Raw genomic sequence first — 25,346 nt, forward strand, 5'->3', positions numbered from 1 at the left:
TGGTTTCATTTCTTTTTATACAGAGATAAATTTAAAAATAAACCCGCCCCTGAATAGGTGGTGCTGCTCGAAGTGGGGAAAACCTGCCTTAGGCAGCCAGACCGGGGGCTTTGCTGCGGGAGGAAGGGGGGGAGAGAAAATAAATAGATTTTTTTTTATATATATATATATACATATAAATATATATATATATATATATTTACATGCTGCTGGTCCTGTGCAAGGCCCTGCCTGAGCAGCGCCTCTCGGAGCGTCGAGCGAGCACCCAGGAGAGACACTTTGCAGAATTCCAAGTGTAAATTTGTTGGGTTTTGGTTGTGTTGGGGTTGGTTGGTTGTTTTTTTTTTAATTGCTGGTTCATGCCTGATGTGCAGGGAAAAATAAAAAAAAAAAAAAAAAAATAAAAAAAAAGCAGTTCTGTGAGATGCCGGGAGCACCAAATAAACCAGTCACCTCTTGAGGGGTAGGGGTTTTTTTAATTTCTATATTTTTTTTGTCCTTCCACCGTGCAGCTGCCAGCTCTGCTCTGGGCTGGAATCTTTTGTTGTTGTTGTTCTGGCTTTTTTCTTTTTTTCCATCCAAATTGGAAGGAAAAAAAGTCGTGTTCCAGGGCTCAATCCTCTTAGGAACCCGCTGCCTATTTATTGTCTTTCCAAACTGGCGCCTCCCCAAAACCCGGCGCCGCAGCCCCCGTGTCCTTGGTGCCGGTGTCCCCCAGCCCTGGGGTCCCGCTTGTAGGGACAGTTTAGGGTGGGCTTGTCCCAGTTTTGGTGTCGGAGATGCCAGGTCCCCGCGCCGGCTCCCGGGAGCATCCAGCCCCCGGGGACACTTCTCCGGCACCGCTTCATTTTGGAGCAGGGGCTGAAAAAGGTGCCGAGGACCTAAAGGTGGCTGCAGGGTGGGCTCCTGTCCCTCTGTCCCACCTGGAGCAAAGGACAGACATCCCCAGCTTCTGTCCCTTGCTCCGGGGTGGCCGATGGCACCTGCCCTCTGTCCCCACGGGGCCGGGAGGTGCCCTGGGCTCCTGCAGAAGGTGGTTTTCACCCTTCCCTCTGCCAAACCGCTGGGGTTTGGGCAGAGCTGGGGCAGGGGCCACCTCTCCATCTCCAGTGGCTTTTCTTAACTGGTTCCAGCAAGAGGCTTCCAATCCCTGCAATGGGGATGAGGCGGGGGACCAGCCTGGCCGGGACACGGCCCGTTCCCCCAGGACTTGGGGGCCACTTGGGTCCTTCCCAGCAGCACCTCCGCTTTATTTCTTCATTATTTTTCTTTTTATTTTTCTTGAAGAGTCTCTGTACAAAGAAGACAAAAGGACTTACCGGGGGACGTGGGGGGGAAACATGCATTTAAAAGGATTTAAAAGGTGGTGCAGGTGACAAAATCCTTCGGTGGCACCTCGTCCCCCCCTTTCCTTCCTCCCCACGGCTGGGGTTGGGTTTCATGCCGATGTCTCCCCCGCTGCAGCCCGGTACCCGGCGGAGAAGCGCCCGGTAAGACTCTTGCTGTCCCTCTCCCCGGTTCCCTTTTGAGACTGAGCGCGCCTTTTTTCGGTTGTACCTTTGTCTCTGTACAGATATTTTGTAATATATTAAATTTTTTTCTTTTCAGTTTATAAAAATGGAAAGTGGAGATTGGAAAAAAAAAAAAATTAATTAAATATTTCCTGTTACTGTATTGCCTTTTTGCTCCGTTGCACTGAACGACCGCGCTGCTCGCTGTAGCCTTTGCAAATCACACCGTAACTGGGTTTTTTTTTTTTTTCTTAAAAAGCCATTTTTCCCCTCGCTCTGCACTCCCTGGTGCCAGTGGGTGAGCTCAGCCCCAGTGCCGGGGTGGCCGGGACTTGGCATTGCCAGCCCTCAGCCAGGCAACCTCTGTAAGCCCCCAAATTAGCCCTCTGCTAATTGAGATCAGGGCCGAGCCCTCGTTAGGCTGGCGGCTGTCACCCGTGGGTGCTGGTGTCCGGCTGGGTGGGCGATGCTGGGGCTGGGGTGGGGTAGGAAAGAGGAAAGCTGGAGCGAAGCCGGGAGGGGAGACGGTGCCGTGGGGGTTAGGAGGGGAAAATATGGGATTTAGGTTTGTTTCCAAACCTTTCCCCAGCTTCTATCCCCCCCCCCCCACCCCTGCTGCCTTGGCCTCTGGAGAGGACCCCGGGGTGCTCTGGGAGACAGATTCTGCTCCAGCCCTGAGGGCACGGGGAGGGAGCAGTTGCTGAGCGTCTGTGTCTCCATCCATCCATCCATCCATCCATCCATCCATCTCCCTCTGGTGTTCCTCTAGGCCGGTCCTGGCTCCCGGGGGGGCTGGAGGAGGCTTTGCCCCAGCCCCCGGGCACAGGAAGGGGCAGGATCGGGGATGGCAGGAGCCATGGAAGCTGCAGGCGGTGCCCGGTCCTGCTCCCGGGGCTCCGTTTGCTCTCCGGCATCAGCCAGATCCTCCATTGCTTCTTCCAGTGACCCTGCCTGGGGAAGGGGGGGACAGAGAGAGATCCCGGGGGGGGCTCTGGGTCTCATTCCGGGGGTCCCCACACGATGGGGGTCCCCACCCCGTGGCCGTGCCTCCCTCTCGGCAGAACCCGGCCGTCATCTCCCGTTCCAGCCCCGGCTTTCTCGCTCTCCTTTCGCCTGGTTTAGCATCCCTGCCGCTGACACGTCTTAAAATATATCCCTGTGCAGATGGTGGGGGGGGCGGAGGCGGCCGAGGCGCTTCGCTTTGCCTTCTGAAAGCGGGGAGCGAGCCTGCGAGGAGCCCCCGCCGGCCGCCCCCTCCTGATTTATGAGCGGGGCAGCTGGGAGCCGTGCAGTCGGCTGGGTCCCTAATCCATCCTCCCGCTCCCTGCCCGGGGCTGGACCCGGCCACGCTGCTCCCGGCGTCGCCCCGACACCCCAAAAGGCTCCCTGCCCCGGCACGACGCCGGCCCGGGGCTCCGTGGTGGGCGAACAAAGCCCTTCGGTGGCCACGGCCGTCCCCAGGTTGCCCCGCGTTCCCGTGGCGTCCCCGCTCGCCGCCTCCGCCCAAGGTGACCAGAGCCTTTTATTCGATTTAATTTCTTTTTCGCGCTGAAGTTCCCGGCCGGTGGCAGCTGCGGTGCCAAATGGCTGCGGGGGGGGGAGAGAGGGGGGGGGCTGCACCGGTGCAACCGGGCGCTTGTAAATCTCCGGGCCTTCGCCTCTGCCCCCCTTGGGTTACGCTCGGCGGAGCCGCGGCTCTTCCCCGGCTGCTCCGTCTCCGTCGTTCCTGGCTCCGAGCCGAGCCCTCGGCATCCGGCACAACCCTCCTTCGCTCCTCACGCCGGCTCATCCCGGCACGGGGGTCGTGGCGGGCTCCATGTCTGCCTGGCATCCCGGATCCCCAGCATCCCGGATATCGACCGTGGTGATGCCCAGCATCCAGGTATCCTGGATACCAACCATGGTGATGCATGGCATCCTGGTGCCCCAGATATCAACTGCTGTGATGCCCGGCATCCCAGGCATTGGACATGGTGATGCCCAGCATCCCGGCCATCGACTGTGGTGATTCCCAGCATCCCGGTACCCCGGATATCGACCATGGTCATGCCCAGCATCCCAGATACCGACTGTCATGATGCCTGGCATTCTGGTACCCTGGATATCAACCATGGTGATTCCCAGCATCCTGGTACCCCGGATATCAACCGTGGTGATGCCCAGCATCCCAGTACTTGAGATATCGACTGCGGTGGTGCCCAGCATCCCAGACATTGACCATGGTGATTCCCAGCATCCTGGCAACCTGGATACCAACCATGGTGATGCCCAGCATCCTGATACCCTGGATATTGACCATGGTGATGCCCAGCATCCCGGTACCCCGGATATCAACCATGGTGATGCCTGGCACCCAGATATCAACCATGGTGACGCCTGGCATCCCAGATATTGACCATGGTGATGCCCAGCATCCCGGTACCCTGGATATCAACCATGGTGATGCCTGGCATCCTGGTGCCCCAGATATCAACTATGGTGATGCCTGGAATCCTGGTACCCTGGATGCCAACCGTGGTGATGCCCGGCATCCCAGTGCTCCAGATATCAACCATGGTGATGCCCGGAATCCCGGTACCCTAGATATCAACCGTGGTGATGCCCGGCACCCTGGTACCTCAAATACCAGCCATGGTGATGCCCAGCACCTTGGCCATCAACCATGGTGATGCCTGGTACCTTAGCATCCCAGATATTGATCTTGGTGATGCCTGGCATCCCGGATATCAACCGCGGTGATGCCCGGCATCCTGGTGCCCCACATATCGATCGCGGTGATGCCCGGCATCCCAGACGTCAACCATGTTGGCACGGTGAGCCCGGCACGTGCTCGATTTTTCTCCCAGTGTGCCCATGGGGATGGACTGGTGAGGACTGGTGGAGGAGGAGGAGGAGGAGGAGTTGAGGGGGGGTCTTCCCACGAAGGCGCTGGAGCTCGGGGCGGGTCGCGTGTCCCCACTCCCACGGCCGCTCACGCATGTGCCCGCGTCCCCCAGGTGCGCGCACACGCGTGAACACGCGTGTGCGCGCACCTGGGGGGCGCGGGCACATGCGTGAACACGCGTGTCCGTGTCCGCCAGTCACCAGGTGTCGCTCTCGGCACGGCCACCACCTCCCACCGCGTCCCCATCCTCCTCCCCGGCTATATTTGTCCTTCCAGCTGCTCCGGCTGTCGGCATGAAAGGGATTTTTAATTTTTTTTTTTTTCCTTGCGATTTAGACGTTTTCCTTCCAAAAAAAAAAAAAAAAAAAAACCCGTTACCATCTTCCCTTGGCATTTGGGTTTGGGTTTTTTTTTTTTTTGGGGGGGGGGGGGGGTGGAAATAAAAATAAAAAGGATTGAAAAGGAACCGGGGGTGGGGGGGATAAAACCGCCGGAAAAACGTGGAGGTTGATGGAGGCCGAGATGTGCCAAGGGTGGAGGATGGATGGTTTTGGGGGGGAAGGATGGGGCGCGTGACCCCTCCCTTCCAGTGCTTCCCATCCCATGGGATGCAGTGTTTTCCACCCCGTGGGACTGGGATGGTGTTTTGAGGGGACTGGCGGTGGCATTTTGGATGGTGTCACCAGGCCGTGCCCTTTGGCACAAGGGATGGATGGGGTTCACCTGGCACGGGTGGGATTTGGTTGGGGGTGGGTGGGGGTTTCTTTGGGAAGGGTCCTTCCCTGTCCCCTGTGCCACGGGGCCACCTGGCCCGGCGAGCCCCCGTGCCCCCCGCCCCGCCGAACCCGGCAGCTTGATTAAAAAGGCGGGGGTGGCGGCGCGGCACAGCTGGTGCCTCCTGCCAGCGCCCCCCGAGCGGGGAAGGCGCCCGAGATTAACATCTCCAATTAGCGGGAAAGCGAAGCCGCCGCAGCCCGGGGGGTTCCCCAGTCCCCCCCTCCTCCCACCCCCCCGTGTACCCCCCTCGGTGCCACCTCCCAGGGATGCTGCAGCCCTGCGGCCGGTGTCCACCCACGTCCCCGTGTCCCCACGCCGAGGCGGTGGCCGTGCCAGCGCTCCCGTGCCCCTCTGAGCACCCCTCGTTTTGGGGGACGTTCCCCTCATCGTGCCCACTGTGGTCCCCTCCTGCCGCGTCCCCTGCGGGAGGGGGGCAGGGGCAGGGTGATCCCCCCCAACTCTGCTGTACCCCAGCATTTTGGGGGCCGCAGCGGGCACCCGTACGGTGACAGGGCAGCCGGTGGCAGCGGGGACAGGTCCTGGCACCGTACCCCGACCCGGCGCATCGCCCTCCCTGCCGCCGGCGCAGCTGAGCCAAGGCGAGGAGGAAAAAAGGGGGGGGGGGGGGTGGGGGGGTCAGGGGGGAGGGCCTGCGCCTGCACGCTTTCACCTGCCATTTAATTGGATGTATTTTTAATTAATGGTGCCTCCGGGACCAACATGAGACAACAGGATCTCTGAAGAGGGGCAGGGGAGGAATTGGGGACGGTGGGCGGATTGGGCCGCGGGGTGCTCTTACCCGCCAAACGCTGCCATCAATCACCCCCTACTTTTCGGCTCTGGACTTTTGGCTGGGGCTCAAGGCGGGCACTTGGGGGGGGGGGCACAGCCACCACCCCCCAACCCCTGGTGCCTCTTGCCACACGTGTGATGAGCGGCACGTCCTCAGCTGCGGTTGGTGGCGGCAATGGGGGTGTTTTGCTGGGGGGGGAGCGTGGCAGGAGGCAGAGCCACCCTCGCCATGGTGTTCACCGGCAACCCCCCCTCCAAATCTGACCCCCAGCTCAGGGTGGGAGTCCCGAACCCCCAGGGCAGCCCCCAACCCTGTCCCATGACACAGCCCCTCTGCCCCCCAGCCTCCCCCGCCACAGGGGGGTGTCAGTGCCCGCTGCCCCCCACCGTGCCCCCCCTCGCTTTGTTCCTCCCACTCAGCCCTGGGGAGGGGGGGGGCACAGCTGGTTGCGGCGCATCCCCCCCACACCTTCTGGTACATCCCTGGGGGGCCCAGGCTGGGCGGTGGGGCCGGGGCAGCTGCCCAGCCCTGCAAGGGGCCGAGGGGGGGGGACCTGGAGGGGGGCCGAGGGGGTTGGCCCGTGGCAGGTGCCGCGGCGCAATGTAGGGCAGGCATTAATATTTAGTGGCGCTGGGGGGGCCGCGCCGGGGTTGCGGCACAGCTGCCTCCTGCGCTGGAATGCGAACCACAGCCTGCAGGGATGGCACCGGCACCGCCACCGCCGCTGGACCCCCACGGCCCCCCGTGGCCCCTCGTGGCCCCCCACGGCCCCCCATGGTTCCCCATGGCCCCCCACGGCCCCCCATGGCCCCCCACCTCCTGTCTGCCTGGAGAAGCAAAGGGCACGTTGTGGGGGGGGCACAGCCCTGGGCACCCGGTCCCTGCTCCGGGCACACGGAAGGTGCGAAACGTGGTGGTGGCCAAGCCCCGGCACCTCGAAGCCACCGGCCGCAGGCAGGGGGATGGGAAGGTCACGGGGTGGGGGGTTCCAGCTCGGCTGTGCCATGGCACTGGGCTGGCTTCCCGGTGCTTGGGCCACTGGCCCCAATGCCACCGCTGTGTCAGGGTGGTGGGGACAGCTGGTGGCACATCACACGTGGGGAGTGGCCACCGTGTGCTGGGAAATGTGGTGTCACCAGACCCCGGCCCTTTGCTGCGGCGGTGGCGGTGGTGACGGCCAGAGCTGCCGGACCTTTTTGTTCTGGCATCCCGGGATGTGTCACCGGGAGCCTGTGCCACCGTCCCTGTCCCTTCTCCCTTGCGAGTGGCGGTGGGATGCTGTGACCCACGGCCAGACCCTCATCCCACGGCCGGACCCTGGTCACGGCCGGACCCTCACCGTGGCCAGACCCTCGCCGTGGATGGACCCTCGCCACGGCCTGACCCTCGTCACGGTGACACCCTCGCTGTGGCCAGACCCTTGCTGTGGCCGGCCCCTGGCCGTGGCCAGACCCTCACCACGGTCAGACCCTAACGGCAGCCGGACCCCTGCCCGTGGCTGTCCCCTGCCCGTGGCGGGCGGTGGGCGCGGGCGGGTTTATTAGCGTGATTCCGGCATTGTGATGCAGAGAGAGTCGAGCACCAGCTGCTCCTGCCCGGGTGTTTATTGTTACCTAGAGACAGCCCCTGGCTCCCGCCCAGCGCCCCCCCCCCCGCACCATGCAAAATTTATAGCGCGGCGGGGCCGCCTTAACCCTCTGCCTCCCGGGCGGGGGGGGGGCGATGCCACCCTGCGATGTGCCACCTCCTGCGGTGCCACGCCACGCGGCACCGTGCCACAACCATCATGTGCCATACCGTGCCATACCATACCGTGATGTGCCATGCAGTGCTGTGCCATGCCATGCCGTGCCATGATGTGCCATGCCATGCCATGCCGTGCCATGATGTGCCATGCCATGCCGTGCCGTGCCATGCTGTGCTGTATCATGACATTCTGTGCCATACCATGCCATACCACACCATTCTGTGCCATACCATGCCATACCATGATGTGCCATGACATGATGTGCCGTGCCATGACATGATTTGCCATGCTGTGCTGTGCTGTGCCATACCATACCATGCCACGTTGTGCCATGCTGACCTGTACCATGCTCTGCCATGCCATGCTGTGCTGTATCATGCCATGCTGTGCCATACCATGCCATACCACACCACTCTGTGCCATACCATGCCATGCCATACCATGATGTGTCATGGCATGACGTGCTGTGCCATACCATGCCATGCCATGCCATGCTGTGCCATGCCATGCTGTGCTGTATCATGACATTCTGTGCCATACCATACCATACCATGATGTGCCATGCCATACCATGATGTGTCATGGCATGACGTGCTGTGCCATACCATGCCATGCCACGCTGTGCCATGCTGACCTGTACCGTGCTCTGCCATGCCATGCTGTGCTGTATCGTGCCATGCTGTGCCATACCATGCCATACCACACCATTCTGTGCCATGCCATGCCATGTCATGCCATGCCATGCTGTACCATGCCGCACCATGCCATGCTGTGCCGTGCCACCAGAGCCCCAGGCCGGCAGCGCAGCAGCCCCCGGGGAGTCTGTATCCATGGCACGGCTAATCCTCTGGCCGGGCAGGGTGCCAGCCCATCCCTGGTGCCCGCCTGCCGCCCAGCCCTGCTGCTGGCGAGGACACAGCCCCGGCTGCCCCCTGCCCTGGCTGCCCCTCTCTGGGAGGTGCCAGCCCAGCACCGGGGGGTCCCTGGGGGCTCAGCGCTGGCCTGCCCCCCCCAAACCTGCAGAAACTGCTGGCTGGGGGGACAGGAAGGTCCCCACCTTGTCCCAGGGTGGGCAGAGGGGACATGGCCAGAGGGGACATGGCCAGAGGAGGAGATGCCAGGCGCTGGGGGGCTGCGGGAGCTCTGCCCACGGGGTCCAGGAGGGATGAGGTCTCACCCTGGGCATCCACTCGGTGCCACGTGTCCCTCTCCTTTCTCCTGTCGCGGCACAGCATGGCACAGCATGGCACAGAAGACTGTGGCACCGCTCGGCATGGCTCCGCACAGCATGGCACAGCTCAGCATGGCACGGCACAGCATGGCACAGCTCGGCGTGGCACAGAACACCACGGCACAGCTCAGTACGGCTCTGCACAGCATGGCACGGCACAGCACGGTACAGCTCAGCGTGGCACAGCAAGGCAAGGCACAGCATGGCACAGCTCAGCGTGGCACAGCACATCGTGGCACGGCTTGGCACAGCATGGCACGGCTCGGCGTGGCACGGCACAGCATGGCACAGCTCAGCATGGCACAGAACATCACGGCACGGCTCGGCACAGCGTGGCACGGCACAGCATGGTACGGCACAGCGTGGCATGGCACAGCATGGCATGGCTCAGCGTGGCACAGAACATCACGGCTCGGCACAGCATGGTACAGCACAGCATGGCATGGCACAGCGTGGCACACGGGGGTGTCACCACCATCGAGTCCCTCAACAACCTGCTTGTGACCACTCGCCCCAGCATGACCCTCGCCATGGCCGGTCCCCTCCTGCCGAGCCCCTGGGGACACCGGTGTCACCAGGAAGGTGAGGTGTCCCCCAGCCCCAGCCAAGCACCGCACCCCACCAGATCCTGCCCCCGCGCCCCGGCAGAGCCCCCGTTCCCCCCCCCCCCCCCCCCGGCTCCCTCCACCTCTCAGCAAGTTTTTTATGTGATTACAGGCACTGCATGGTAATTAGTGCTAAACTCATTTGCACAACTACAGTTAATTGGCTACAACAATTAATTAATGTGTTGGAAATTTGGCACTGGAAAAAAAAAAAAAAAAAAAAAAGAAGGAAAAAAAAGTTTGTCATCAGAGGGAAAAAGGGGGGAGACCGGGGCGGGGGGGGGGGGATGGATGGGGGGTGCCTGCACCCACCTGCACCCACCTGCAGCCGCGGCCCCGGCTCTTCCCTAAAGTTCCCCCCCCCGCCAAAGCCTCTCCTGTGCTTTGTTTTCCCTTTTCTTCTCCCTTTTCGTTTGTTTTGGGTTTTTTTGTTGTTGTTTTTCTTTTTCTTCCTTTCTTTCTTTCTTTCTTTCTTTCTTTTCTTTTCTTTTCTTTTTTTTTTTTTTTTTAACAACTTAAGCAAACTCATTTCCCTGATAAAATATAGCATGACTAATGACTGAAGCATGTAAAAATCATTGGGAAAATGTCCTTGGAAGACGAATGCATTTTCAGCAGAATAATTAACTTAATTAACAAATTCGCATGCATATTCATCAGGCTATTAATGTCTTCTCAGCTCAGCTTGACGAACATTGCGGTAATAACCATCTCATTTGCATATTGCATTCTACTGCTATCCAAAAAAATAAAAAAAAAAAAATAAAAAAAATAAAAAAATAAAGAGGGAAGAGAAGAGGATGAACATGCGTGTGCCCCCCCCCGCCTCCATGCACAAACACTCCCCGCACCGGATTCCCGCGGGATCCGCGATGGGTGCCAGGCTCCCCGGTGGGGTTGGTGAGCCTCGTGTGGCGGTGTCCGCGTGCCGGGGAGGTGTGAGGCGGGCACCGCGACGCCTGCCGCAGATGCCGAGGCCGGGAGCGGCGGGTACCCGCCGCTCCCGGCCTCGGCATCTGCGGCAGGCGTCGCGGTGCGGGCGCGGGGAAGGGGGGGAGAGGACCCCCGTAAGCAGCTGTCGGCCTAATTCGGCGAACGCGCGGCTCGTGGGCGGCTTAGAAAAACAGATTAGGCGCCTGCGACAGGCACTGATTCCCGACATACGCTCGGGGTCTGCGTCTTTATCGCCCGCGCCCGGAGAAAATAGGTGGGGGTAAGGGGGGGGGGGGGGGGGGGTGTGTAGGGGGGTGGGATTTGAGGGTGGGGAGGGTGGTGGTGGGGAAAGGAGGGGATGAGGGGGATGGGGATGAAGGAGATAGTGGAGGCGATGGGGGGGGGTGGAGATGAAGGGGGTGATGGGGATGAAGGGGGTGAAGGAGACGAAGGAGATGATGGAGGTGATGGGGGGATGGAGATGAAGGGGGTGATGGGGATGATGGGGATGATGAGGGTGAAGGAGGCAATGGGGGCGATGGAGATGAAGGGGGTGATGGGGGTGATGGGGGAGATGGAGATGAAGGGGGTGATGGGGGTGATGATGGTGATGGGGGCAATGAAGATGATGGGGGTGATGATGGTGATGGGGATGATGGGGGTGATGGCAATGAAGGGGGTGAAGGGGGTGAAGGAGGGGATGGGGGTGATGGGGATGAAGGGGATGATGGGGGTGATGGAGGTGAAGGGGGCGATGAGGGAGATGGTGGGGATGAAGGAGGTGATGGGGATGAATGGGGTGACGGTGATGATGGGGATAATAGGGATGAAGAGGATGATGGGGATGAAGGGCGTGGTGGGGATGCAGCAGATGAAGGAGTGATGGGGATGAAGGAGGCGATGGGGATGATGAAGGTGATGAGGGTGATGGGGATGAAGGAGATGAAGGGGGTGGTGGGGATGAAGGGGATGATGTCGGTCAAGGGGGTGACGGGGTTATGGGAGCACTGAGTGGATCCAGCCCCCCCTGGAGAGCCCACTGCCCCCCCTGCTGGCTCCTTCCAACACCACCACACCTTGCTTGACTCCACCCACACATGCCACACCCTGCATGGCCCCACCCATCCTTGCCACACCCTGGTTGGCCCCACCCACAGCGGGGGTGTGCAGCTCTGTGTGAGCTCACAGCACACACATGAGTGTGCACACCCCTTGCACACCCACATGCAGGGAGAAGGTGTCACCCAATGGGGGGCACACACAGGGATTATAGGTCACTCAGAGGGGTTCCAGGTCACCCAACGGGTGTCACATGGAGTGTTCTATGTCACAGAGTGGGTTCTAGATCCCACAACAGGGGTTTCACCCAAGGGAGGGAGGGACGGATGGGTGGAGGAACGGATGGATGGATGGTTGGATGGGTGGATGGAGGGAGGGATGGATGGACGGATGGATGGAGGGAGGGATGGATGGAGGGAGGGATGGAGGGAGGGAGGGAGGGAGGGAAGGATGGGTGGAGGAACGGATGGGTGGAGGGATGGAGGGATGGAGGGATGGATGGATGGATGGGTGGATGGAGGGAGGGATGGATGGACGGATGGAGGGAGGGAGGGATGGATGGATGGATGGAGGGAGGGAGGGAGGGAAGGATGGGTGGAGGAACGGATGGATGGATGGATGGATGGAGGGATGGATGGATGGATGGATGGAGGGATGGATGGATGGATGGAGGGATGGAGGGATGGATGGATGAGTGGATGGGTGGGGATGGCTTTCCTCAGCCAGGAGCCACCAGAAGGGGCTGGTGGTGGGACTCTGTCCCTACATTCCCCACTCTGGGTGGGGGGCAGACCCTGCTGTGGTCCTTCTGTGGGCACCCACTGACCTCGGTGGCACTGAGGACCCCCTGGGGGACATGGGGCCGTGACCCTGGTGACAGGAATGGAGAAGGGGATGATGGTGGTGGGTCCCCTGGGATGCAGGACACAGCATCAGCATCCAGGACACACCTGGACACAGCAGCAGGTGTCCCATCACAGGGTGGCCACCAGGGACCCCCCTGGTCCCAGGGATGGGGACAGACCTGAGCCAATCCCCATCCAGGACTCATGCCTCCAGCCAATCCCCTGCCAGGGCTTGTGCTTCTGACCAATCACAGCCCCTGCCCCTGGCTCCGCCCACCCCGGGTATATAAGCCTCCTGACCAGGCTGTGGCCGCTGCTCCCCCTAGTGTCCCTTGGGGTCCCTGAGTCCCCCCAGGTCCTTCCCCACCACATTGTCCCCCTGCTCCCCTGTGGCAGTGGATGGAGGGGGGCAGGATCCGACCCTGCCTGGCCCAGTGTCACTGTCTCCGGCACCCTAAATCTCTGTGGGTCCACCAGACTCTTGAGGCATCATGGTGGCAGAGGGTGACGACAGCCCCACTCTGGGGAGACCTCCCCCAGTGCTGCCTCCAGCTCTGGGGCCACCCACATCAGAGGGACGTGGACCTGTTGGAGCGGGGCCAGAGGAAGCCACGGAGATGCTGGGAGGGCTGGAGCCCCTCTGCTGGGAGGACAGGCTGAGAGAGTTGGGGGGGTTCAGCCTGGAGAAGAGAAGGCTCCGGGGGGACCTCAGAGCCCCTTCCAGTCCCTAAAGGGGCTCCAGGAAAGCTGGGGAGGGACTCTGGATGAGGGAGGGGAGCCATAGGAGGAGAGGGAAGGGTTTGACACTGAAAGAGGGGAGATGGAGATGAGATTTAGGAAGAAATTTTTCACTCTGAGGGTGGTGAGAGCCTGGCCCAGGTTGCCCAGAGAAGCTGTGGCTGCCCCATCCCTGGAGGGGTTCAAGGCCAGGTTGGAGGGGGCTTGGAGCAACCTGGTCTGGTGGGAGGTGTCCCTGCCCAGGGCAGGGGGTGGCACTGGGGGGGCTTTGAGGTCCCTTCCCACCCAAACCATTCTGTGATTCTACAATCGTCATCCCCCAGGGCCACCCTTTTGTCCCCATGAAAAAACCACCAGGAAAAGTTCCCCCAGCGATGCCCAAATTGGGGGAGACACATGGTGAGGGGGGGTCTGGACCCCACCATAAGGTGGGGGGGGGGGGGGGGGATGTGGGACGAAGGTCAGGTGAAGGGCGCCGGCGGCAGCACGCGAAGGGGCGGGGGGGATGATGATGATGCGGCGCACGGTGCCAGCTGTATCCGGAGAAAGGCAAATAATTCAGCGGCACCAACCGGAGAGGAACCAGCCCGCCGAGCCACGTGCCAAAATACCAGCAGTAAAGTAGTTAAATGAATCCAGCGCGGGAGCGAGGAGCCTGCGAGAGCCGGCTTGGGCCCCCATCCAAAGGAGTTAATGTCCCACAGTATGATCGATTAGTTGTCAGATGTGATTTCAAACCAATACAAGATGAATGGCATAATTTTCCTTCCCTCATTTTAGGCAGAATTAAGAAGCCATTAGCTAACACAAATTTTTGGCAACTTTAATAAAAAAAAAAAAAAAAAAAAGAAAAAAAAAGCTCCAACGTACATTTGTAGCAAACGTTCCCCAAGGTAACGGCGAGGATGGAAATAACCTCCCGTGTCCTGCCCGGCTCCGCGGCCGCGGCGCTGCCAGTGCCGGTGCCAACACCGTGCCCACCGGCTCCGGCACCGAGAGGAGACCCCGACGGAGCATTTTCTTCCCGCCGGAGATGCCCTACCCGGCCTACGGCACTGAGCCCCAGCGCCGGCGAAGGTTTGGCGTCACACGTGTGATGAGCTGGGAGGTCTCGGCTGCAGGCAGGCGGCGGGGGGCTTTGTGGCGGGGTGGGCAGTGCCAGGCAGGGGCGGCCGCGCAGGGACTAGTCAAGGACAAACCGTGCACAAGCTGCTCCTGCCCGTGTGCCCGCAGGCGTGCGGCCGCCGTGCCAGCCCAGCCGTGGCCATTACGGCTGCGCACGCCAGCTGTGGCCGCCCGGTCCCCCCCTGTCCCCGGGGAGGCCACGGCGGGGGAGGCCTGGGCACGGTGCCACCACCCGGGGCACCGGGGCAGAGCCGCAGCCCCTCGGCAGTGCCCGGCAAGGGGTGACGGGGTCAGGCAGGGTGATGGGGAGGGGGGCGGTGACCAAGAGCGGGGACCCCCCCCCCGGGATCCCCTCAGGCTCCAGGGTAACCCAGGGCCACTGCCAGCCCCGGCGCCGCTGCCGGCAGGGGACAAGCTGGAGGGCAGAGATGGCCGTCCCCCGTTCCCCCCCTCCTGCCCCAGCTTTCGCTGCCGGATCACCGGATTTTAGGCACCAAATGGGGTTGAATTAGGATTATTATCACAGCTGCTCTAAATGTAATTAGTTTTGCTCTGAACTTGTTTGCTTTGCCGGGATTACGGCACAATCCGGCCGATCCGCCCGGCGCTAACTTGAGAAAGGCTTTAATTACTCTAATAAAGCGGATGCCGGGTTAATGTGATGATTCCAAAGGTGTGTTTTTCAATTACATTTAACAAAAAGATTTATAGTTGGGTAAAATTTAATTAGGAGCACGCGGGAGGGCCGGGCCAGCCGGGACGCTGCTCAGCGCCGGCGGGCTGGGACCTTGGCTCGGCCCTGGCACTGCCACCGTGTCCCACGCACCGACGGGGTCTGTCCGGGACGGAGGATGGATAGATCCCATGGGCCCCATCCTTGGGTGGATGGAAGCGGGGTCCTGCCTGTGCTGGGGTGATGCGAAGCCACCCGCACGCTGTCCCCATGTCTCCTCCAGCCCCACGGCCTCCAGGCAGGCGTTTTGGGGACGTCGGGTCCCCCATATCCCGCTGCCGCACATGGGAGGCATCGCCCGGCGCTGCCATCTCAGGGCCATCAGGATCCACTCGAAGCAGATGGGATCCAGCTGTGAGCAGCAGCACGAGGACCAGGCTGCCGGGGGGAGCGGGGCCGGGGACCGGGGGCCGCGGGAGGGGGCCGGGTGCTCCCACCACCCGGCACAGACCTCCGGTGAGCCCGGCCGAGCCGGAGCTGCCAAGAGAAATGGGCAGATTATGGGATGAACGCAGGCCAAGGCAGGGCTGGGATGCAGCCGCCGTAAATCAGCTTTTAAGTAGCAACAAAATGGACATTTCCCATATGAAATGAGCCACCGCCTGCCACGGAGAGGGGGGAGAAAGGGAGCCCAGGCGGGGTGCGAGCCCCCGGCCCTGGGGTGGGGATGGGAAGGGTGGTACCCCCGGCTGAGGGCTCTGTGGGGGCTGCGGGGATGGGGATGGAGCCCAGGATAGGGGTCATGGGAAAGGGAAGGGAAGGGAAGGGAAGGGAAGGGAAGGGAAGGGAAGGGAAGGGAAGGGAAGGGAAGGGAAGGGAAGGGAAGGGAAGGGAAGGGAAGGGAAGGGAAGGGAAGGGAAGGGAAGGGAAGGGAAGGGAAGGGAAGGGAAGGGAAGGGAAGGGAAGGGAAGGGAAGGGAAGGGAAGGGAAGGGAAGGGAAGGGAAGGGAAGGGAAGGGAAGGGAAGGGTATCCGGCTGCCGCAGGGTGCTCAGGTGGGCACCACCTGCTCTCTGGTGCTCCCAGCACCAGGGCTGGCCCCACGTCTGCTGGATCTGGCCTCCCCCGCTGCCCCTGCTTGGGTTTTGCCCCTTTTGTCCCCCTGGGGCCCGGGGACAGTGGGAGGCAGGTTTCCCCCTTTCCACAGGGGTTGGGGCTCAGACCCCCAGGCTGCTCAGCGGAGCCCGAGCTCTGGGTGCCCCCTTCCCTTGGGAACCTTCCCTCCTCCTTGCTCTCCACACATCCCAGCCTATCTGCACAGCCCCACCAGGATGCAGAGGCCTCTCTTCGTTCCCCCGGCATCTCCCACCACCACCACCTCCCCACTCCTGTGCCCCAGTCGGGGCTGGGGGCTCAGGGCTCGTCCTGAGGGGGCAGCGGGTAAACGGCAGGGGGGCAGCGAGGATCAGGGGTGTCCGGGACCCCTATATCGGGGCTGGTGGGGACACGATAGGGACACGTGCATCTCCATACACCCACCGGGTCGGGACACTGCCCGGGGGGGCGCACACACCCTCCACGCCGCACACACACATGTGCTCAGCGGGGAGCAGCCGCCCTCGCTGCCCAGCCGGGCCAGATACCCCCTTGCCCCGTGGCCACCGGGGCCGGGCCGGGCCGTGCCCTGCGGCAGGGGGGGGGTACCGGGCCCGGGGCCCCGGGCTGGGCTGCAGGCGGTGCCGCATTCCGGAGAACCAGCATTTGCTGGCGGCCGGTGCCAGCAGGCGTTGGCAGGTTTGGAGCTTCGCAGCGATTCCAGGCACAGATGTCCTTGTTTTAACTCCTCTGCGATGGAGCCTGGCAGGCCGGGCGGGGGAGGGGGCGGCTCGGCAGCCCCCGGTGCGGCGGGGACCGCTGCCAGCCCGGCCCGCCCCGGCCACGGCTCCGGGGGCCGCGGGGACTCGCACCCCCCGCCCCGCCCGGGCGCCGTCCCCGTCTCCCCATCGCGCAAAACCGGGGGCAGCCCCCACCTCCCGACACCCCCCTCCTCGACCCCCGGGGAGCCCCCGGCCCCCGGAGCGGGGCCGCCCGGCCCGGTGGGGGCAGCGGGGCCGCCTCCGCAGCGCGGCGAGCGCCCAGCGCCGGGAGCCTCCGGTTTTTTATGGTATCTGCAATTTTGGCAGAAATCTGTCTTTAATTTAGCTGTCCATATAAAAATCCGCACTGTATAATAATGAACAGATGCCATGAAATTTAAACTGAAGCAATGACTCCTCCTCCCCCCCCCCGCGGCTGGCACTCGCCGGTGGCAGCGGCGACCCGGAGCTGGCGCTCGCCCCGCGCCCCCGCCGCGCTCCGCCGGGCCGGGAGAGGGGCCGGGCCGGGCCGGGCCGGGGGCACCGGGGGCGGGGGGGGGGTTGGGGGAGCGTAAAACCCCACCCCTCCATCTCATCCTGCCTTGAAATAGGAGGGCTGAGCCCGGGCAAGCCGCGACCGCGGTGTCCCCCCGGTGCTGGCCCGGCTCCAGTCCCCCCACCGAGCCGCGCGGGGGTCTCCGGTAACACCCCCCTACCCCCCCCGAGTTGTCTTTGATCCCACGATCGCGCAAAAGCCTCGCAGAGCCCGGTGGGTCGCGGCGGCACCTCCCGACCCTCCCGTCTCCCTCCTCGGGAGCCGCCGGCCGCTGCCCCTGAGCACCGGGACCGCGGTGCGGCCCGACCGGGCACCGGGGCCGGGCACCGGAGCCTTGTAGCGGGGCCGTGAACCTCGGGCGTGCACCGGGGCTCTGCACGGGGCCGTGCACCGGAGCCTTGCACCGGAGCTTTGCAACGAAACCGTGCACCGGGACCGTGAACCTAAACCTTCCACCGGGGCTTTGCACCGGAGGTTTTCTCCGGAGCTTTGCACCGGGGCCGTGCACCGAGTGCGGGGCCGCATTGCGGGGCCGGTCGGTACCGGAGCAGCCGGGCGGGTTCCCGCATCCCCTCGCTTCGGCGGGGCCGGGCGGGCGCCGAGGAAACAAAAATCCCGGGAATTGAACGCAAACGGCGGCCCCGCCACCGGGACCGGCACCCCCCGGCACAGGAGCAGATGTCGGCGGCCCCCCCGCAGCCCCCGGCCCCCCGCGTCCCCCTCCCCTCCGCCGGGGCATCCGCCCTTCGCCGCCGCATCTCCGGGCCGCGGCCCCGGTACCGCCGGTTGAGGGTGAGGGCCGAAGGGCCGCGTACGGCCCCCGCCCGGCCCCACGGAGCCCCCGCCCGGCCCCCCCCCCCGGTTTTTTTTCCCCGGAGAAACGAAGCTTTTCCCGGGAGGATGCTCGGGCCGGAGCCGTCGGAAGAGGCTTCTCACTTCGGCGGGGAGCGGCGGGGCCCGGCCCGGCCGAGGGGGCTCGGGGGGGCCCCGGGGGCCGCGCTCCGCCGCAGCGGCTCGGCCGGTCCCGGTTTCCCGCTGCCTTCTTCCCCGGGCCGGGCCCAGCACGTCGGGGCCGCGCTGGAGCCGTTCCCCGTTTCCAGCCCCGGGCCCGCTCAGGCTGCGGGCGCGTCCCGGTCCGACCCCAAACCTGCCCAGATTTTCCCCCAAAGCCGCGGGGCTGTGGGGCGCGGGCCTCTCCGACCTCTCCCGGGAGGAACCCGGGGGCTCCATCCCCGCAGCCCCGGTGCTGCCCCGGCGCACGCCGCCTCCCGCGGGGGAGCGGATCCCCCGCGATCCCCGTGGCCGTGGACCGGGAGCCCCGTCCCCGTCCCTGCCCGGAGCCCGGTGCCGTCAGGTGGTGATAAGCCCCGGTGGCGGGAACGGTAAATAGACCGACGCCCGTTCTCCCGGGGAGGCGACGCGGCCCGGGCTCCCGTTCAGCACCGCCGCGGCGGACAGCTCCGCACCGGGCACCGGGCACCGGGAACCGGCACCGGCACCGACACTGGCACCGCCACCGGGCACCGCGCCGGGGCTCCACCGGGCACGGGTACCGGGAAACGGCATGGGCACCGGGCACCGCGCCGGGAATCGACCGAGCACCGGGGCCGCCGCGGACGAACTCGGCCTTGGCCACCGCCACCGGACACCCTGGCCGAGGCCATCGGCACCGCGGGCCGGTGCCGGCTCCGGCCACCGTTCTGCCGGGGGACCGGAGCGGCGTCAGCGCCGCGGCTCGCCCGTAACGGCGGGGCCGGGACCGAGCCGGGCCGCCGCTCCGGATCCCGGTGCCTTTATTGGCGAGGTGGGGGGGGGGACACCGCCTCCCCGGTCCCGGGGGGGACACCCGTGGGGCAGAGCCGAGTTATATCAGCGCCGCCCCACCGCGGGCCGCGCACTCGGGCGGCGGGAGCGGCGGAGGCACCGGCGCCGCCGAGAGGCACCGGGGGCGGGCCCGGCAGCGGGGCGGCGGTCGGGCGGGTGCCCCCGGTGCCCCCGGGGCGGAAGGAAAGCGGCGAAGGCGGCGGAGTCAACATTGAATATTTATTAATCGCCGTCGAAGGACGCTCGGTAATTACAGGTTCGCCGCGAATCGCACCGGCGGCGGCTCGTCACGGCCGAGGAGTCCTGGCGGGGCCGCCCCGGCGGGGACCGGGCTGCGAACGTCCAGCGGGGCCGGGGTGGGGGGAGCCCCGGGGGTTGGGGGGTGCCGGTGCATGCAGTATCGCCGGGCCCCCCGGCCCCGCGCCCCCCTCGCTCCGCCGCCGCCAAAGCAGCGTCCGCGGCGGCGGGGAGCGGGGAGCGGGGGAGCGGAGAGCGGCTCCCGGCGCGGGGGGGCTCTTGCATATCGTTGGCCATAAATATTTATTAATCGAAATGAAACGGAACGGAAACACGAAAGCACTTCTGGTGTCGGACAGGCGGGTCCCCTTTGCTACAACGGTTTGTGGGTTTTTTTTCTTTTTCTTTTTTTTTTTTTTTGTTTTTTCCCGGAATTTTTTTTTTTTTTGCAAAACTTTTTTTTTTTTTTTCGTTTCGAAAACATTTCTCAGAAATCCTCCTCCTCCTCCTCCCTGGTCTCTAAAAATGCTGGTTTCTCCAAGGTGGTGCGGGCAGGTTCCAAAAAAAAAAAAAAAAAAAAAAAAAAAGAAAGAAAAAAGAAAAAAGAAAAGAAAAAGCGCGTTATCTCGGCTTTTCGGCGTCTCCCGACCGAAGGAATGCGGCAAACCGGGGCCAAACCCCGCGGGCCGGGCCCGGGCGCCGCGGGGGGGGCGCAGCCCCGCCAGTCCCCCCGGAGCCCCGCTTGCATAGCCGCGGGCTGCCCCGCCGCGCCCGGCCCCGGCTCCGCCGGCGCGGGAAAACCGGGGCGGCTCCGCGGGGTTGGGGATTCTCGGTTTTTAGTTTTAAATTTTTTTTTCCTTTTTTTTTTTTTTTCTTTTCTTTGTGGGTGTTTTTTTTTTGTTGTTGTTGGTTGTTTTTTTTTTGTTTTGTTTTGTTTTGTTTTTTTTTCCGTTTCAAGTTTTTAAAACAGGTAAAAAACGTCCTGACACACGCGCTGCGAGAGGAGCTCCCGGGGCCGGGAGCGGGGCCGGGGCCCCCCCAAAGCAAAGTGCATCTCGGAGCGTCCGCCGGGCCGGGCCTGCTTGCATAGATAGAAATGTGGGTTCCTCCCTTCGCCTCTTTATTGCTTCGGAAAGTTTCGCTCCGCGCCGCTGCGCGGGCTCCTCTCGCTCCCACGGGCCGGGGCAGCGGGTGTCCAATGCCGGGGGGGTGCGGGGGTGTTGGGGGGGTCACGGCGGCGGAGGGGAGAAACGGCCCAAAATGGGGGAGGAGTGAAGGGAACATGTTAAAAAAAAAAATAAAAATAAATTTAGATATAAAATAAAATTAAAACGAATTAAAAAGGAAACGACGCGGATCGACCCAGCGGGCCGGGCTCCGGGGACGGCTCCGCCGGGCGCTGCCGGGGGGCCGGGGGGGCCGGGGCCGCGCTGGGGGCGTCCTCCCCCGGGGAAAATAATAATAATAATAATAATAATAATAATAATAATAATAATAATAATAATAATAATAATAATAATAATAATAATAATAATAATAATAATAATAATTTAATAGTAATAATAAATCAACAATAGTAACAATAAAAAATTAACTAACTAAATAATAAATAATAATAATACTTTAAGGAAAAGGGGAAAATCCTCCCAAAAAAGCACTTTGTCCCCACGGGGCGCGGGGACCCGCCGCCGGGGCCGGGTCCCCATATTGCACCAAAGCCCACGGCGGAGCCCCGGGGGCCGGTCCGCGGGGCCGCCGCGGGTGTGTGTGTGTGTGTGTGTGTGTCCCCTCCGCCCGGGGGGGACGGGGCGGCCGGGCGGGGAGGGTGGGAGGAGGGTCGGGGGTGGGTGAGGGGTGGGGGGGGGATGTCAGTTGTGGAAGAAGGCGTTGAGCTCCTCGTACATGGGGCCCCGCTCGTGCGGGAGGTGCATGTCGTAGGGGAAGATGTTCTCGGAGTGGACCCCCCCGCGCATCCCCGCCGAACCGAAGACCAGGTTGTGGCCGGCGGGGCGGGAGCCGGGCAGCGCCGAGTAGTGCATAGAGTAGTGGTAGCTTTTCTCGTGGTCGGGGGAAGAAGAGTCCTGCTTGAGGGAGAAGTTGCCGTTGATGCAGAGGGGGGGGCTGAGCCCCCCGTCGTACTCCGAGCTGTTGTAGTCGGGGGAGGCGTTGCCGTAGAGGCTCTCGTAGGCGGAGGAGCAGTAGCTGTGTGTCCTCAGCCCGTGGGAGCCGGGGCCGGCGGCGGGCGGGCACTGCGCCGCGGCCAGCCGCGAGCAGGGGTAGGGGTAGGGGTGCACGGCGAAGGAGGCGTTGGGACCGTGGAAACGGCCCCCCTCCTGCCCCTGCTCCGTGAGGAAATTGCGGGAATTGAGCTGCAGGCAGCCGGCCACCAGGTTGGTGGTGGGCTGCGACAGCCCCTTGCACAGAGTCTGCACGTAGGAAACCAGGTCGGGCCGCTTGCCCGAGCGCAGGATCTCGGAGAGAGCCCAGATGTAGTTCTTGGCCAAGCGGAGGGTCTCGATTTTGGAGAGCTTTTGGGTTTTGGAGTAGCAGGGGACCACCTTCCGCAGGTTGTCCAGGGCCGCGTTCAGGTCGTGCATGCGGTTGCGCTCCCGGGCGTTCGCCTTCTGCCGCCGCAGCTTGGAGCGCTCCAGCCGCGCCTTGGTCATCTTGCGCTTCTTGGGGCCCCGCTTCTTGGGCCGCTCGCCCTCCGCCTCCTCCAAGCCTTCCTCCTCCTCCTCCTCCTCCTCCTCGTCCCCGCCTAGCTCCCCTTCCTCCTTGCTCTCCCCCAGCGAACCCTCGGGCGGTTCCTCGGGGAGGGCGCAGCCCTTCCCCGCCCGCTCCTCCTTCTCGCTGCGGGCATCCTCCTCCTCGCACTCCTCGGCCCAACCGGCGAATTTCGGCACTTCGGGGACCAGGCTGGGCTCGCTGAAAAGTCGCGTCAACATGGTGGCTGCAGCGGGGGGCAAAGAGCCAGGCGTTACCGGCGGCCCCGCCGCCTCCCCCCCGCCCCCGCCCTCCTCCCCCCACCCCCCCCCACCCCCCCTTCCCACCGCCCTCCCCGGGAGCGGCTCCGCGGCGCCGGGCACCGGCGAAAACGAATTGGGAGCGGGGCCGCCCGCCGCCGCCGCCCGACCCGGCCGCCCGACCCCGGAGGCACCGGGGCTCCCTCGGGGCGCGGCGACACCCCCCCCCCGACGCCCCCTCTCCCGGGTTCCCCGCGGCCGCCGCCCGCGCCCCGCTCCCCCTCTCCCGCGGCCCCCCCCGCCCCCGGCCTGGCCGCTGCCCTCTCCCCCCCCGGTGCCCCGCGGGCCGGGCCCGGTGCCGCCGGCCCTTTTTTGACGCCTCCAACTTTTCCCCGCCGCGGGCGCGGAGCGGCCCCGGTCGCGGCTCCGCCACCGCCGTCCCGGGGCCGGAGCGCCGAGGCGCGGCCGCCGCCCCCCCGCCCTCCCTCGCCCCGTACCCCCTCCGGCCCCGTCAGCCCCGCCCGGGGCCCCCCCGCCCCGGGGCACCCCCCCGGCCGCAGAAGCGCGGCCCGTAAAATGCGGCGGCATCAAACGGCGGCGCGGCGGGGGGCGGCGGGCGGCGGCGGGGGCGGCCGCGGCCGGGCCCCCCCCCCCGGGGGAACGCGGGGGTCGCGGGCGGTGGCGCTGCCGGGGTCGCCCCCGGGGCCGGGCGGGGCGGCGGGGCCGGGGCGGGGGGCGCCGCCCGGGGCGGGGGCCGGGGGCGCCGCGGGGGAGCGGGGAGGCGGCTCCGCCGGGTCGGGGCCCCCGGGGGCGGCGGAGCGGCGGCTCCGCGCCGATTTCGTTGATGCCGCTCGGCCGCCGCTGCCCGCTCCGTCCCGCCGGGACCGCGCCGCCCCGGGCGCGCCCAGCCGCCGGGTGTGTGGGGGGGGAAGATCCGGGGTGGGGGGGACGGACGAAGCCCCATCGATTCCCCCCCCCCCAGGGAGGGGAGGCTCCGGGGCGGGGGGGAAAAAATCCCCATCGGCGGGGCCGACGGGGAGCGGGAGAACCGAGGGCCGGGGGGAGAACGAAAGACGGGGGAAAAAAGGGCGAGACGTGGCGGAGAAACAAAATCAACATGGAAGTTGCCTTTTCTCCATTCAAGTTTCCTCCGCTGCCCTCCCAACCCTCCACTTCTTACATAACTCACCTTCGGGCGGACCGGAGGAATTCTTATTTCATTGTTCCCAGCATCTTCTGGGACCGGGACGCGGCTCCTTGAGGTGCTCCAGCCTCCTGCAGTCCTCTATCCAAAAGGAGGCGAGAGTGGCATCTCTACCCAGCAAAGGGGGTACCAGCTCTGCTGCCAGTGCCATATGGTTGGCACGTCATGCGCGAGAGCTATCACATGAGAGCTAATGATTGACATGCGCTTGCATTCAGGGAGATTTGTCTCTCTGGGGAAGGAGGACTCGCCATCTGTCACTCTGTACTCAAAAAAAAAAAAAAAAAAAACCCCACAAAAAAAAAAAAAAAAACAACCCACCCTTCTTCCAAATCTACAGCTCTGCCTACACGCCGCAAAATGGGACCCGGGCGAGATGCAGGCGATGGCGGGGCCGGGCTGAACAATGGAGCCAGCGGCAGGGCGGCGGGGGAGACCGGCCATCCCGGCCAGGCCGAGCGTGTCAGGGGCAGCCGGCGGGCACGGGGGCGAGGGGGGAGACGCCGCGGGGGACCTTCGCTGGGAGCTGGCATCTGCGGCTCGCCGCAAAATACCGCGGCGGCTCGCCCGGGTCCGTCCCCACCCTCAGCCACCAGCCGAGCGGGGATGGATGCGATGCGGAGGGCCTGGCGCGGGCTGGGGGCTGCGGCCGGGCAGGGCCTGGGGGAGTTGGTGGTGGCGGCGGTGCCCAGTTTGGTGGCACCGGCGTGGGCGGGGGGCTGCCGGAGCGGGCGTGGGCAGGGCTGGGGGCTGCGGGGGCCGTGGGTCCCCATGTGGGTGGCACATGGCCCCTCCGGTTGCCTGCCGCCCCGTGGCCCCCCCTCGGTGTGCCACGCCAGCCTCTCTCCGCAGCCCCGCGGCACAGCCCGGCGTGCACAGACGCAGCCAGGCTTCGGCACACTCCTACGTGCACACCGAGCACACACACACTTGCACACGCATGCACACGCACGGCCTCCCTCGTGCACATTGGGGCCAAACCCCCCATGGATGCGTGTCCCATGGCGGTGGTGGCCCTGCCGTGCTGTGGCGCAGCCGGTGAGGCCTTTGTCTGCCAGGCGCCTCCTTGCCTGCCGCAGCCCCACACCGTGGCCCGGCAGCCCCCGTCACCCCCCGGCCTCCAAATCTGTCCCCGTCACAGGACACGTGCAGCCAGAAATTGCGGTTGCTGTTTCCCGTGTGCCTGCAAACTGGTGGCGGGCAGCCACAGAGCCAAGGAACCCCGGGAACGGATGCGTTGTGTCCCTGGGAGCCGGATCCCATCACCCGGTGACCCACTCCCGGCTGCAGCCATCGGGGCCGAGCCAAGGGATATCCCCGTGTCCTGGGTGCCCTCTGTCCCCACAAGCCCAGGGGGTTCGGGACCTGCCCGGCTCGAGGGGTGCGGGCAGGGGAATGGGCAGCGGGTGCTGGGTGCCACACACCGGCACGTGCTGGCCACGCACCGCAGGCAAGGGTGGCATGGCCACGGCGTGGGGACGGCAGGGATATGGTGGCAGTGGTGGCAGGGGCTGTGCCCACACGCAGACAAAGGGCTGGCCATGCCCGGCCGCCGGGTCTGTGCCAGCGGCGTCGGCGTCGCCCACTCCCCCGGTGCAGGTGCTGGGGCTGGCACGTGACAGAGGGGGCCTCCACCGGCGGTGAGCGTCCCCCCCCCCGCACGCTCCCGCTACCGAACCCTCCGACTGTCACTCACGGCTGCGGCCGAGCAGATGGCACCTGGGCTGGAGCCGGCCCGCGGGGAGGCAGGGCCCACCCCAGCCGTGCCAGCGCCGGTGCCGTGCGGG

The 25,346-nt window shown here is 64.4% G+C and overlaps 1 protein-coding gene across 1 annotated transcript; it reads right to left on the reverse strand.

The window, feature by feature from the left end:
• Positions 1-21,260: 21,260 nt before the first annotated feature.
• On the reverse strand, positions 21,261-22,337 carry NEUROD2 (neuronal differentiation 2). Its single transcript, XM_074162850.1, has one exon. The coding sequence runs from the start codon at positions 22,335-22,337 to the stop codon at positions 21,261-21,263; it is 1,077 nt and encodes a 358-aa protein (XP_074018951.1).
• Positions 22,338-25,346: the final 3,009 nt, after the last annotated feature.

Source organism: Numenius arquata, chromosome 23 (assembly GCF_964106895.1).
Source record: "Numenius arquata chromosome 23, bNumArq3.hap1.1, whole genome shotgun sequence".
NCBI lineage: Eukaryota > Metazoa > Chordata > Aves > Charadriiformes > Scolopacidae > Numenius > Numenius arquata.